This window comes from Tasmannia lanceolata, unplaced genomic scaffold, assembly GCF_043159265.1.
Source record: "Tasmannia lanceolata isolate RefF3 unplaced genomic scaffold, GAP_Taslan_0.1 ptg000044l, whole genome shotgun sequence".
Taxonomy (NCBI): Eukaryota; Viridiplantae; Streptophyta; class Magnoliopsida; order Canellales; family Winteraceae; genus Tasmannia; species Tasmannia lanceolata.
This window is the reverse complement of record NW_027518721.1, coordinates 16,768,429-16,782,422: the sequence shown is the minus strand read 5'-3', so window position 1 is coordinate 16,782,422 and position 13,994 is coordinate 16,768,429. Positions and strand designations below refer to the sequence as shown.

Below are 13,994 nucleotides of genomic sequence, written 5' to 3'. Positions count from 1 at the left end.
AATTTGTTTTTTTGTGGGCACCCTATCTATGTGAGGGCCTATCAAATGAATGCTTTGGATCATCCAAACAAAGTGCGCCCCCTATGTTTTGTGAGCGCCACCTCAGGAACCCACAGAATAAGAGCAGGTTGGTTGAAGTGGAAGCATGCTTCAGGAGTTCTTTGTGATCGTAAAATACCTACCAAGTTGAAGGGGAAGTTTTATAAGACAGTTATGAGGCCAGCCATGTTGTACGGCTCAGAATGGTGGGCCACCTAGAAGCAGCATGTGCATAAGATGAGTGTAGCGAAGATGCGAATGCTTAGATGGATGTGCGGCCACACAAGGTTAGATCGAATTAAAATTGAAGAAAATTGAAGCCATCCGTAAAAAAGGTGGGGGTGGCATCAATTGAGGAGAAGATGAGAGAGCACCGCTTAAGATGGTTTGGGCATATCCAACGTAGGCCTTTGGATGCTCCAGTGAGAAGAGGTGACTCGTGCCAAGTTGATGGAGTAAAAAGGGGTACGAGCAGACCGAAAAAAACTTGGGTAGAAACAGTGTGGAAGGACTTGAGGGCTAGGAACATAACGGAGAACATGACCTTGGATAGGATAGAATGGAAGAAAATGATCCATGTAGACGAACCCAACTGGTGTCAGGATTAGACTTAGTCAATTTGAGCCGGGTAGATCCTTTCACCTTCTTCATGAAAATTTTCTTAAGGATTCATTAGCCGACCCCAACTAGTTTGGGACAAAGGCTTAGTTGAGTTAGGTTGAGTTGAGTATGTATATACCATTCAAATATATATATATATATATATATATATATATATATATATATATGGAAAAATGTTTCAGGTAGGGTGTGCCCAAAAAATCAGCTCCATAGGATCATCCCAAACCTTCGATTTGGGGAGGTTAAAAATGGACGGGTATAAACCTCCACAAATCTGTCCATTTTTAACCTCCACAAATCGAAGGGTTGGGATGATCCTATGGAGCTGATTTTTTGGGCACACCCTATCTCTGCCAGGGCCCATCAAATGAATGGTTTGCATCATCCAAACAATGTGGACCCACTGTGGTTCTGCCGACGGAGCAGATAACGCTATCTACTTGATCGAGTGGAAACAAAATATTGGCATTTCGTGGATGGCAATTTGCATGTGAGAGCAGCCACCTCGTGAATGAAGACAAAATCTGCTGAAAAGTGAGCCTGTGTGGCTGCTCTCACATGCAACAGGTCATCACACACACACACACACACACACACACACACACACTAACTCTATTTTGTCAAGTTGTTATTTTATCCCAACTTTGCTGCCCAGCCAAAAACCTATATTTCAAGGGAATGGAATTCTTCCACTCTCTCGATGCATGAGTGATGGAATTGTTGATCCCATGAGAGAGCTAATGTAGAAAAGATTTTACCGAAATTCGACCACTAGGGATGCATAGCTACTTATCTATCTATCTATATGCAGGGATGCATTTGCATACACTGTTTCAGAAAGACACAAAATCCTATTTCCCCTAAAAACTCATCAATCAAACCAGATCAGCTGTTACTCTTCAAGTTGGGGAATTTGAATTAGATCTAGCAAACAAGTGTCAATAGGAATTTGGCATAGGATTAAGTGGCAAACATTGTTAAGATGATGATTGTGATTGGTCTAGCTTGATGAATTGGGCCCCGTTCATACCTTGCTTTGACTTGTGCTTAAAAGCATGTGCTTTAAGCTGCATCATCATGTTTTATGATGTCCAAATTTTGAATGTGTGTGCTATGGAGCTTCAAGGACAGCCCATTGTTAAGAGCTAATTCATGTATTTCAAATCCTTGCTGAGTCGACTTGATTAGTCAAGATTGGGGATGAGAGATTTAATTAGTTATCGAAAATAAAAAGTCGATAGAGCTATTTGATAGAATAAGCTCAAATTGAAAGTTATTGATTCGTCATTCAAATCAAGCACTCCAAAAATTAGCTCACATTCTCAAAAATTAAAAGATTTACAACTTGAAAAAAAAAGAAAGATCTCGTAGTTCTAGTTTTGAGGCAACTCTTTTTTCTGGCGCTTATTGAATATGGGTAGAGTTTTGATTTTTCAGACATTGGCATGGTTGGCTGTAGCAAGATTGTTTGAGTTGACTTATTTAGTTACTATGGAAGGTTAAGATCACCACTAGGTATTTCATACTATTATGCTCTGAATAAAAAGAATGACTTCAGTACATGGTCTCTCAACATATCCTCATGGAAGATTTTATTCCTTTTGTTTTGTTACAATCTTTTGTTAGATTATGTACTTTTAATGATATGCCTATCCAAACTCACGAAAACTAAATGTTTTTCTCTCTTGTACCTTGTAGGGATCCTTACCGCCCTTTGTGGGACCTTAATCCAGTGCAAAGGGTCGTATTAAGCCTAGACTGGCTGAGGGAGCCAAGGTACTATGTAATTTATCTTCTTTTTGAAGTGCATACGATTTCAGGGTTTCATTCAGTACAGGGATTTGTTAATATAAGAATCCTTGTCAAAATTGGTTCCAATATCAATAACATATTCCTAATATATCACATTTGGACGTTTCTTCTAGGTGTGTTGTTCTATCCTTTGATGATGGCACCCTGAGGATCCTTAGTTTGTTGAAGGCCGCATATGATGTCCCTGTGACTGGAAAACCTTTTGTCGGAGCACAACAGCAAGGATTGCAGAGTTATTATTGTTCATCATTTACAATCTGGAGTGTTCAAGTATCACGACTTACTGGTATTTATCTTATGACATTGGATTGTTAAGTGAAATGTATCAAATTACTAATTTGGACACAGACCATGTTGGCTTATGGATTGTTAAGAGAAATACACCATTCATACTATTGTAGTGTTATATATTTCATTTTAGAGAAAAGGGTTCCTGCGCTCAAGCGCAGATTGCAGGAAACAAGAGTGGGGCCACATTGTTGGGGTGATCCTAAGCATTCATTTGAAAGGCCCCATCATGGATGGGGTGTGTTCCAAAAATCAGCTGCATTGGATCATCATAGGGTGTACATTTGTGGGTTGAAAATGGACAGATACTGTTTGTCCACTAATCTGCCCATTTTTTCACCCACAAATGGACACCCTAAGATGATCCAATGGAGCTGATTTTTGGTGGACACCCTATCCATGAAAGGGCCTTCCAAATGAATGCTTTGGATCCCCCCAACAATGTGGGCCCACCCCTGTTTTTGCACTCGAGCGCAGAAACCCTTTACTCTTCATTTTATTATGTTATAACTAATATTTTATATTTTTACTGAGAAATCAAAAAATTATTAAACTTTTAGATTAACTAACAAAATCAAGGCGTAGAGATTTAGCCATGCCCTATTATACATAAAATTGTGTCATATTTTCCTACTCTTTTTTTGTCTTTGTTATAATTTTTATAAAATATTAAAATCATTTAAAAAATATATCTTTCCCCGGGGTTGTAAGTGACATAGCGTTCCTGATAGAAAATGACGACTCCTCCAGAAAAACTAAGTTATTCAAGTGCTTTTTCCCAAAGAAGTCTCGCTCTGACGGCCGGACGAGTCATCTACTTAAAAGGACCCTCCCTGCGCCATTTAGTGGTGTTAGTGGTATACTATGTCAGTATATGCTACAGAATTATATGAATTGCATGTGAAATGTGTGTACGTATTATGTTTAGATATTTATATGAATTGCATGTAAAATGTGGTATGTGATGGTTTTTGGAGTGTGTACTTGTTCTTATTCTGGCAATTCTTGAAGTTTCAACTTAAATGTCCATCATTTGCATGTGTTTTCATACTTTATTGTGATTTTTCTAAATTTGCACCGATATCTTCATCCAAAACCAACATGTTTCCATTTCTATCATGGTCTAAGCGCATAATAAAACTGATACCCGAAAGCTTGGTATTAAATACTGTATAAAGGTAAATTTATTCATAGCTATAAATGTCTATAGCAATTGTGAAAATTTTAGGTGTAATTTATTTATAGGTATTAAATATACCATACATTTCTAAGCTCTAGCCTTATTTCACCTCGTAAATATTTACTCATAACAACAGGTATTTTCGGTACACGAATCACGCATGTCATTTTTTTAAGTTTTAATTATAGAAATACCTGAAAGTAAGGGAATAAAAAATACCTGAGAGATTAAGGCATAAAAGAAATGTTTCTGGCAATATCAACATGCTTTTACCTGTTCACATGTGTTGAAAAAGCTAAAAACGTAAAGTGCTTTTTTGTTACATGGGCAGAAACATAAAGTGCTTTGTTGTTACATGGGCAGAAACATAATCATTTATTGAATGTAAAGGATATTTATCTTCAATACTGGAAACTACTCTCTTATATTACGATATGGTCTGTTTCTAAAGCCATTCTTCCTGCAAAACCCTTTAGTGTCATATCTTTAACAAGTTAAAGTTGGAATCGGGAGTTGGATTGTCCTTTTCATTACATTGCTTGTATTTTGTGATTGATATATTGCAACTGTCATATGTTATCATTCTGACAAAGATTTGTTATGGTTTAGGACTAGTGGCATATTGTGGTGGTGACGGTTCTGCTCTTCGTTTTCAGGTAAATTTACTCATCGCTTTGTTTTCCTTATAATCAGAATTTTGTTGCTTGAAAATGGATTCTGGTTCTACAGTGGAGCTGTAACCTGCACACAGAAATGTTACAGTTCAACACCTTGTTCGCAGAACTCTTCGCTAAGAAGTTGGGTTCCCTTAATGTGCATACTTACCTGACCCTCTCTATAGTCTTCAAAACGATCTAGGATTTCCACTTGGCCTCGGCTATCTTTCAAGGGATGTCATAGTTACCGAAAACTTCCTAGTTGGATGCAAAGCTCGCTTCCCTGGAAACTCGATTTTGATGCAAAGCTCACTTCCCTGGAAACTCGCTTCGAAATCGTGCTTCTCTGATGCTTCCTACACATTTCCTTTTAATTAAATGTGCGTGTCCTATTTAGGTGATTATTTCTTCCTAGAAGAATATTCTCTCCTTTTGATGATGTTGAAAGTACAAAAAGAATCCATTTAAAACTTGAAAACTCATCTTCAGATTCAAATGAAAATTATGTGGATCATTTTCCAAAAAATTAATATAAAATATAGGTTAATAAAACATGTGAAACTGTAAATTCTTAAAACTTATAATTCTAATTAGTCGCTATTAACTTACCAACTTTTCCAAAAGCTTAAGCTGTTGGAAAAGGCATTATTTATCTTTTATACTTTAACACTCCCCATGCACGTGTGACCCACTTGGCAAACACGTGGCACATGTGGTCCCATTTTGGGCTGACCATTGCATGTGGATTTTTGCTATCCGGGAGGTTTGAACTTGAGTCCTTTGGCTCTGATACCATGTTAACTTATCAACTTCTCCAAAAACTTAACATGGTAAGTTAACATGGTATTAGAGCCAAAGGTCTCGAGTTCAAAAGTCCCGGATAGCAAAAATCCACATGCGATGGTCGGCCCAAAGTGGGCAACATGTACCACATGTTTGCCAAGTGGGCCACACGTGCGGGGGAGTGTTAAAGTATAAAAGATAAATAACGCCTTTCTCCAACAGCTTAAGCAACATCTCCCTATATCTTTTCTAAACCTCCCGCTTCTCGCACTCGCTTCCCACTCTGGCGACTATGTATCTGTTACCTTTGTTGGCCCACAAACAAAGACTCTTGATGATCGAACCATAAGCCATTAACTGGCTAATGCAGCATCTGTTACTCCAACAAGGCTGCATATGAAGAGACATGCACCCAAACTCAGTAGCTACATCCCTAAGTTGCATCAGTACGGATACGAGTGTCGTAATCCGACATGGGTATCGAGTGTCGGACTCAGCAAACCTCAAAAAGAAAGATCCGTGGATTCGCCCAAATATTTTTAATTAATTCTGAAATTTTAATTATAATAGGGAGATGATGAATCCGCACCCCCTGTTGGATGATTCGCACCCTTTTAAGGTGAATTGACTTCGAAAAAGCGTCAAAAAGTGTCAAAAAGCGTCAGACTTTAACGCCTTTTGACATCAATTCAAGTTAAAGGGTGTGAATCATCCTACAGGGGGTGCGAATTTATCATCACCCTTATAATAGATAATATATTAAAATTTTTAGTAGGTTGAGCCATAGTTACCAGGGTGGGAAACGAAACGTGAAACGGAAACGGGAAACGCATGAAAAAAAATACAGGGGAAACGAGAAACAATAGAAAATCGTACGAGAAATGTCTTAGGAAATGATGTGTTTTTTCCAAAATGATTTCCATAAGTTCCACACATGTTTCCTACACGTTTCATATGCGTTTTCTATGAGTGTTGCATACGTTTATCACGCGTTTACACATTATTTACATAAGTTTTCCATATGTTTCCCATGTGTTTCAGAAACATTTCTCCAATTTTGTATCATATTTTGGAAACGTTTCCGAACGTGTTTCCCTCATTTTAGGGGAAACGAGTTTCCCAATTGTGAGAAACGCGTTTTAGGGGAAACGGGTTTCCCACCCGCCCAAGGAGTTTCCGGCAACTATGGGTTGAGCATATATATAATCTTTTATTTTCATATAAAAAATAGAGAAAAACTTGCTATTATGATGGATAAAGCTTAAAACATGAAGGTTGTGCCAGCAATATTCAGAAAAAATAATAAAAATAGACCTAGAAGTGTCTCTGTGAATCCTAAAGTATTGGAATCTGAGATGTGTCTGACAGGGATTCTTCGCCCTTTCAGAAGAATCTATGTAACATAGCTGCATCCCCATTAGCAGCAGGTCCAGGGTTGCGTTTTCTAGACCCATTGGAATTCAACTTGAATACTCATCTTGAGATGATAATTAACAAATAAGAGACTTTTGTGATGCCAATGAGTGCCATTGGATATGGCTGATAAGTTTTAAAAAAAAAACAGTGGAGCTTACTGTGTTGAAACTCGTGCCTCTAATGGCCCCAAGAACATTTCAATCGTCTCTAGGTTTATGTGGCTTGATGTTTATTGATCGTCAAATTTCATATTTTGTAACTTATTCCACATTGTAGCTGTAAATTCTTTCTGATGCCCTTTGGGCTGGCGAGTTGAGGTGAGAATATTGTTTGGCGTTGTAGATGTGAAAGAATTCAAATGGAAGGAGGCCCATAAGGAGAGATCCTTCTTCCCAAGTATAGTGGTTGGCACGTAAGAGATTGGAAATGTGTGTGCTGTAGAAATTTCAACTTCAAATTTGTTTGGTGATATTTTAAGGAGGCTGTTCAAATTTGTCTTTGGCTTTTGGAACGCAAGGCTTATAGAGAACATGAAGCGGCTGTATAGCATAGATGCATTATGTTACAATGAAATCTAGAAGAACTTTCCCCTTAGAAATGTTTGGCTGGCCAGGTGGATCTAGAGTGCTTGATATAGTGCTGAAGGGGTGGATATTATTTTCTTGGGGGTTGAAAATATTGAGCTTTTCCTACTTATACGTGGAACCTTATTCCTCTTCGTGCCTCTTTCAGATATGGAGGCTATGCTAGTGTTAAAAGCTATAACTCTTAGGGGGCACTTCTAGCAATCTTTTTCTGAGTTTGAGTTGTGGAACTCTGCTGAGAGGGATTTCCTTTGACATCTTTTTTTTATGGCAACGATTTATTAATAAGAAAGGGATTAAAGCTCGCAAACCGAGGTGGTAAAGAACAAGCCAAACAAAAAAGAAAAGAAAGGTACAAGTTGCAAATCAAAGGGGAGATAGTGAAACATCTCCAGAGCTGGTCTCTTTTCTTCTACTCAAGGTCGCTCCAATTTTCATCAATCGAATCACGTTTAAGAAGTCTCCTTCCACGATAAGATAGTCTAAGCCGCACCCTCCACTATGATAATGCCAGTCAACATGGCATGCATTGGTGGCATCGGAGACGCCTAAAGGACCAAAATAAGACCATTTGGTTGTACCGTCAAACTCACGAAGAAGACACCTTAGGCTGGACGATCCAAGGTTCCCCAAACTGAACCATCAAAGTTTGCTTAAGTAAAACATCAAAGTTTAGATTAACATTTCGAGGCCCCAGGGAGGGAGGGGAGTCAGCCTAGGAACCACCTTACCTGACTGGCCCTTGTCAAGGCACACAATATCCATGATCTTCTTAATTTATTGATTGTGATACCACTGAAATCTGGGAGGATGATCGGCCATTGCAGAATCGATGTAAAGATTTGCTATTTCATGCTATGGAAAGAACTTTGCAACCCCTTTAAAGATCTGACTATTTCTTTCCTTCCAGTTGACCCAGATAGATCCCAATATCCAGGCGATATCAAAAAGTTGCATCACAGAAGCCCAAGTGTCCCAGGCTCCAAAGGTGGTCCACAATGAAGATTTTGTTGAGGAACAATGTCCAAGAGACAAACTCTAGGAGGGGTGGGAGTTCTCGGGGCTCTGACTGCATGTGAGGCAGATGTCATTGGATGAAATGGTAGAAAGAATGAATGTAGAATACACCATCTGAGTCCCGGGACCAAATTCTCATATCACCTCTGGATTGTCTGATGAAGGTTTATTCCAAAATATCCAACAAAGTAGCCATCCTGTCAAGTTCTTTGTCAAAAAATGTTTCTGCGAAATTGGACTCTCCGGTTAACTTTGTTTCTCTTAGGTAGTCCTCAACAGAGCAACTCCGCTCGGATGCCACCAAAAAAGGAGTTCAAAAAGGCTCTCTTAACATCTATTGTCCACACTGAAGATCTGTCCAGATGTCTATTCAATCACCTTCGCACATTTTATAATGAAACCCCCTCTTGAAGAGTGGCAATCCTTTCATGATCTCTCGAAACAGTTATCCTTTTAGTCGTAATCATCAAGCGAGTACAAATGTCCAAACTGATACCGTATTTTCCGGCTATTACCACCCTCCAAAGATGGCTTCGTTCCTCGCCAAACCTCCAGTGTCATTTACCCAAAAGAGCCTGGATCATCATCTCCTTTAGATTTCTTATGCCAAGGCTTCAGCTATTTTAGTCTGGCAAACTTCTTTCGACTTAACCAAGGGGAATCTCCTCCTGGTCTCCAAGTCATCCCACAAGAAATTTCTCTGTTGCTCAATCCGCCTTATTATACTGGCGATGGATTTGAATAAAGAACAAGTAATAGGTTGGCAGGTTAGAGAAGATGGCTTTAATGAGTGTAATTCTGCCAAACTCATCTTATGTCACTTGCTTTTATTATGTTATGCACTTATGCTGTGTTATGCATTCAGGGTTTTAAAGTCCCTAACATCTCTGGTCAATGGTGTCAAGTTGGCAATTGATGTAAGGGAGGGGTTGTGGAGTCTCAATCTCTTGGCTCACAATTCAAAGTTGTCAGCTCATTTTGTGGTGTTGCCAAAGTGTATGTGTTGGTGGTGGTGGTGGTGGTGTGTGGGGGGATTGTGACATAATGAGAAGCTGCGTTGAGTGTCAGGGATAAGTGTGGTTCTCACTTTAAGGTAGATGACATGGAAATTGTTCATAAGAGGTTGTCAGGTGTGGAGAATCTCGTAGATTATGGGCTTTGAGGGAGCTATCATGGAGCTAGAACATTGGTTATATGACGGTTATGCAGCCAGTAATCGAGCAGGCTTGAGGACTTCTCTCGAGGCAGTTGGCATAGCTACTGCTACCAACCCTAGGGGTACGAGTCCTTTCATGGGTGGGCAGGGAAGATTTTCGATAATGTACAAGAGGATACATGTCGTATTGGTGGTGAAATATAAGAAAAAGGGAATGGAGAGGAATTCCAGAGAGTCACTTGTTTTGCTGTCTTTACTCCTAACGAGAATTTGGGTGTGAAAGGATCTCAAGGTCAATTTTCAGAACAACCATACTTTGAAGGAGAATAAATGAAATCAGTCTAGGTGAGGGTCAGTCGGTGTTTCACCTTAGTTGAGGTGCAATTTGAGGGCATGCGTTCTATTTTCTTTTGAGGAAACAAAGAAAAGGCATTGAATTTTCTCCATCAATTGGAAGGTCAGGATAATATGATTGGAGGCCAGCACTTGGAAGGTCAGGATAGTATGATTGAAGGCCAGGACTCTATAAGCATATCCAAATTGAGGGAGCCATGTAGGGAAGTGAAAGATCTATCTTCGTCTATACAGTATGATGGAAGCATTGTTTGAAATTTTGGCTGAAACATTCCGATTTCGGCTGCTACCAAAACGAAATCCACTTGGATTCGGAAAAATACATGATTTCGCCCTAAATTTCGGGATTTCATTAATGTTTCGGTCGAAATATGCGAAACATGCAATTTTTCGTATAAAAAACAAAGACATTTCAACAGAAACACTGCAAAAATCAAGTCCACTCGCAGAAAAGAGAAGAATCACGAGATTCCTTTAGGATATTTCTAAAAAGACAAATAATTAAAAGAAACCATTTCAGCCATGATTTTGTACTGAAATGTTTCCATGAGTTTACAAGATCTCAGCTGAAATTTCAGACTGAAACTGAAATGTTTCCATGATTTTACAAGATCTCAGCTGAAATTTCAGACTGAAACTGAAATGTTTCCATGATTTTACAAGATTTAGGCCGAAATTTCAGACCGATTTCGGTTTTGGTTTCGCTGATGAACGGAACCGAAATTTAAAACCTCAGATGGAAAGAAAGGCAAGGGATGAGATCTTAAGGAACTAGAAGGGGACAAGGGCTGCTACACTGGTTTCCAAATGAACTTGCTTCATGGAAATTGTAAGATGTAAACGGCTTGGTAAGATGTAGGTGAATTGCTATTATTTTATCAAAATGCAAAAAGGAGGCAGTGGATGCGCACCTTCTTAAAGAGATGCGGTGGAAAAGCATATGTGAATGAGAGTCCTTCCAGCGAGGAAGGGAGCAAGCGACATTATACTGACGTTGAGGCAGAACTCGAGGGCTATTTTGTTGTAGGAGATAAGAACATTGGTCTTTCATGAAACAACAATAAGTAGGAGCACAAATTGTTTCAAATGGTCAAGGAGGTTGTTTTATTGAAAGAGAGGGGAGATATGGAATATGTGCTTGTGAGTGTCTTCAAGATGCTTACTCCATGGAGTTTGATTGGTGTCTGAAGGTTATTTTTTTCAAAGATAACATTTTATTCAAACCCTATTGAAAATACAGCAGTAGCAAGGGGACAAGGCAGGATGAAAGCATCAGGAGCTGAAAGATTGCATTTACATTGCACTAAGAGAATTGGGATTTCATGAAGGGGAAACTTTTGAGATACAAGAAGGAATTTTTTGGGAAACTATGAAGTAAAAGAGCTATGTTTAAGCTTAACTCAATAGCTTGTATCGGCTGTTGTGGTTGGGTTGACCTTAAGAGCTCTGGTCTATCAGCCGTTAGATGTCCTTCATAGCCACCGTTACGGAATTTGGAAAGATTGGAAAACGAGATGTGAATACAAGCTCACTTCCGATGAGTGAGTGCAACATTTGTCAACTTCAACCTGAAAAAAGAGGGGTTAGAAGAGGTGGTGATTTTTGCTCTGTTAGCCTTGTATATAAGTCATAACTCTTTCGGCTAGGTCAAGGCTTATTTTTTGGAGATGCGATTTTCCTTTCCAAGAAGTTTTTTGTTAATAGTAGTTAAACTTTGGATGGTGTTTTAATAGCTAATGAGTGTTTTTAATCAAGAAATGGAAAAAAAACCCATGTATTCTTTGTAATAGAGATAACGGAGAGAACTTATAATCAAGTGGATTGGGATTTTCTATATAAGTGATGAAGAAGGTGGCTTTAGCCCTATGGGGAGCATTGGATAATGTGGATAGGAGGCTTGTAGCACAATAATATTACTGGGAATGTGGCGGTTCATGGAGTTGTAGATGGATATGTTGAATCATCCTGCCATTGATGTGATTATGCTTAATTTTGATGAGAACTTTACGGGAATCACGGTCCCATAGGGTAGGTAAGAATGCTTAGGAAGACAAAGGTGAGAGTTTGTTTCCCTTAGTGGCCCTTTAGGTGTTAAGGATCCAAATGAAGTGGAGCTGCCAAGGAAGACAAACGTCAGAGGTTGTTGCCCTTCTTTGGCTCTTTAGTTGTCAAGGACTCAACCTCCACTATTGTTTCTTTTATTCGCATAGCTTTCAAGGAATATGGAGCGAAGTTGTGGGATGGGGTAATTCTTCCAATGTGATCACTTGGGCCATCGAGGGGAATTTGGAACTGTGGAGGTATCCTCAGATTACTAATTTTGTTTATATTTGTAGAAGTGATATTTCATTTATGCACATATTGAGAGAAACCAGTGAAATGGTAAATGTTTTAACTAGAGAGGATGTGAAGAGTCTTTTGAGAGGGGTCTTCTCAACACTTCCTTTTCTCCGTTTAGTAAATCCATTATACATGCAAAATCTGAGAAGTTACCACATTAATATTTTATGATAGTCAGTAATGTAGATTCAGTACATGAAATTTTAATGAATTTGAAAGAAATCTTACCTTTCAAACAAAACAAAAAAATATTGTTTTCCACTGTGTACCTTTAGATCCAAACTTCAAATAACCCCATGCATGGATATATCTGTATTATCTCATATCTAGTTAACTTTTTTCTAACCTGCTACTTCTCAACCCATTCCTTCCTTGCTTGGAACTAGCTTACAAGTAAAGCAGTGAAAGATCCATCGCGGAATCGGGCCCCACATTTTATATGTGGGTCACTGACTGAAGAAGAGGACTCGGTTCTCACAATAAACACTCCTTTGCCAAACACTCCATTCCCAATGAAGAAGTCCATGAATGAATGGGGAGATACTCCAACATCCATCCGCGGATTTGTGTCTAACATGAACCAGGCAATGAAAGCAAAGCATCAGATTCCAGGTGACTTGTAGAAATGGACTCTTTTTACCCATTTGAAACCTGCCCTTGTTTTATTAACTCCCCATTTCTCTTTGCAGCTTTGGGTTTTGGGGATGAAACAGCCATTGTTTTAGCATCTCAGAACCCTCCAACTTCTCCAAAGAGCAAAACATTGCCTAGGCTCAAAACTTGCAGGAAGAGAAAGACCGGGCAGAGCCAAACGGCAGACGAGACATGCTTGGTTGGAGAAGAAGAGCAAGAAAATATAAAAGATAAAATAGCGGGGCAAATGAAGGCTGAGAGAGAGATCTTTCCTCCCAAAATTGTAGCTATGCACAGAGTGAGATGGAATATGAACAAGGGCAGTGAGAGATGGCTGTGTTACGGAGGAGCGGCAGGAATATTACGCTGCCAAGAGGTAAACTTGTAAAACTGATTTATATACTAGTAAGAAAGCCCGTGAGACGCACCCGCGAAGATTATGTACAGATGTGAGAGGGAAGGAGGGGGGAAAACTTCTCCATTAAAAATCCCATATCATAGTATAAATCCCATGCAAAAAGAGGTTGGGGATTTTACAAGGTACTAATAGCAAAAATTTTAAATATTCCCAGCCACCACTGTTTTCACTTTGTATTTAGTATAGATGATCAGAATTTATTAATTGTTGACAAAGGAAGCTAACATCTACATCCATTTAAGTAAAATGATCAGAGTTTGATAAAATGAAGAGCACCATATCTCATTTCAGAAAAATAACCCCCAATGCACATCGACCCTCGGCCCATGAAAACAGGAATGATAGTAAAATCAGCTTTGTAATTGAAGAATTGGCATTCAGTTGAAGCACACCCTATAGTTTATATATGAATAATACAGTAGCAGGGTGCCTCTTTATAATACAATGTACAACTCAGTGGGTCCCACCCTCAAATGATCTGAAACGTCTACTTGATGGGCTTGCTTTGGATCCCATGTAACTAATAAGTATAGGTTAGTTCCTTTTGTAGATATGCGACGAACCAATAATATAGCAGAGGGTTAGGATCACCCTCTGCTATTGTTCAAAGATCTAAACAATACAGTTGTTGAGTGAGTCTGTGTAATGGTTCTGAAAGTATGTAGAGTGAGATGAAGAGAGGGAGAGAGAGATGGCA

The 13,994-nt window shown here is 39.0% G+C and overlaps 1 protein-coding gene across 1 annotated transcript in view; it reads left to right on the top strand.

Moving 5' to 3' along the window:
* LOC143863350 (Transducin/WD40 repeat-like superfamily protein) overlaps positions 1 to 13,521 on the top strand; it is a 43,085-nt gene extending 29,564 nt beyond the window's left edge. The window contains exons 12-16 of the mRNA XM_077374031.1: positions 2,359 to 2,436; positions 2,586 to 2,758; positions 4,550 to 4,596; positions 12,633 to 12,858; positions 12,936 to 13,521. Coding sequence (XP_077230146.1) covers positions 2,359 to 2,436; positions 2,586 to 2,758; positions 4,550 to 4,596; positions 12,633 to 12,858; positions 12,936 to 13,267 — 856 coding nt within the window. The 3' untranslated portion in view covers positions 13,268 to 13,521. The remainder of the gene's footprint in view (positions 1 to 2,358; positions 2,437 to 2,585; positions 2,759 to 4,549; positions 4,597 to 12,632; positions 12,859 to 12,935) is intronic.
* Positions 13,522 to 13,994: the final 473 nt, after the last annotated feature.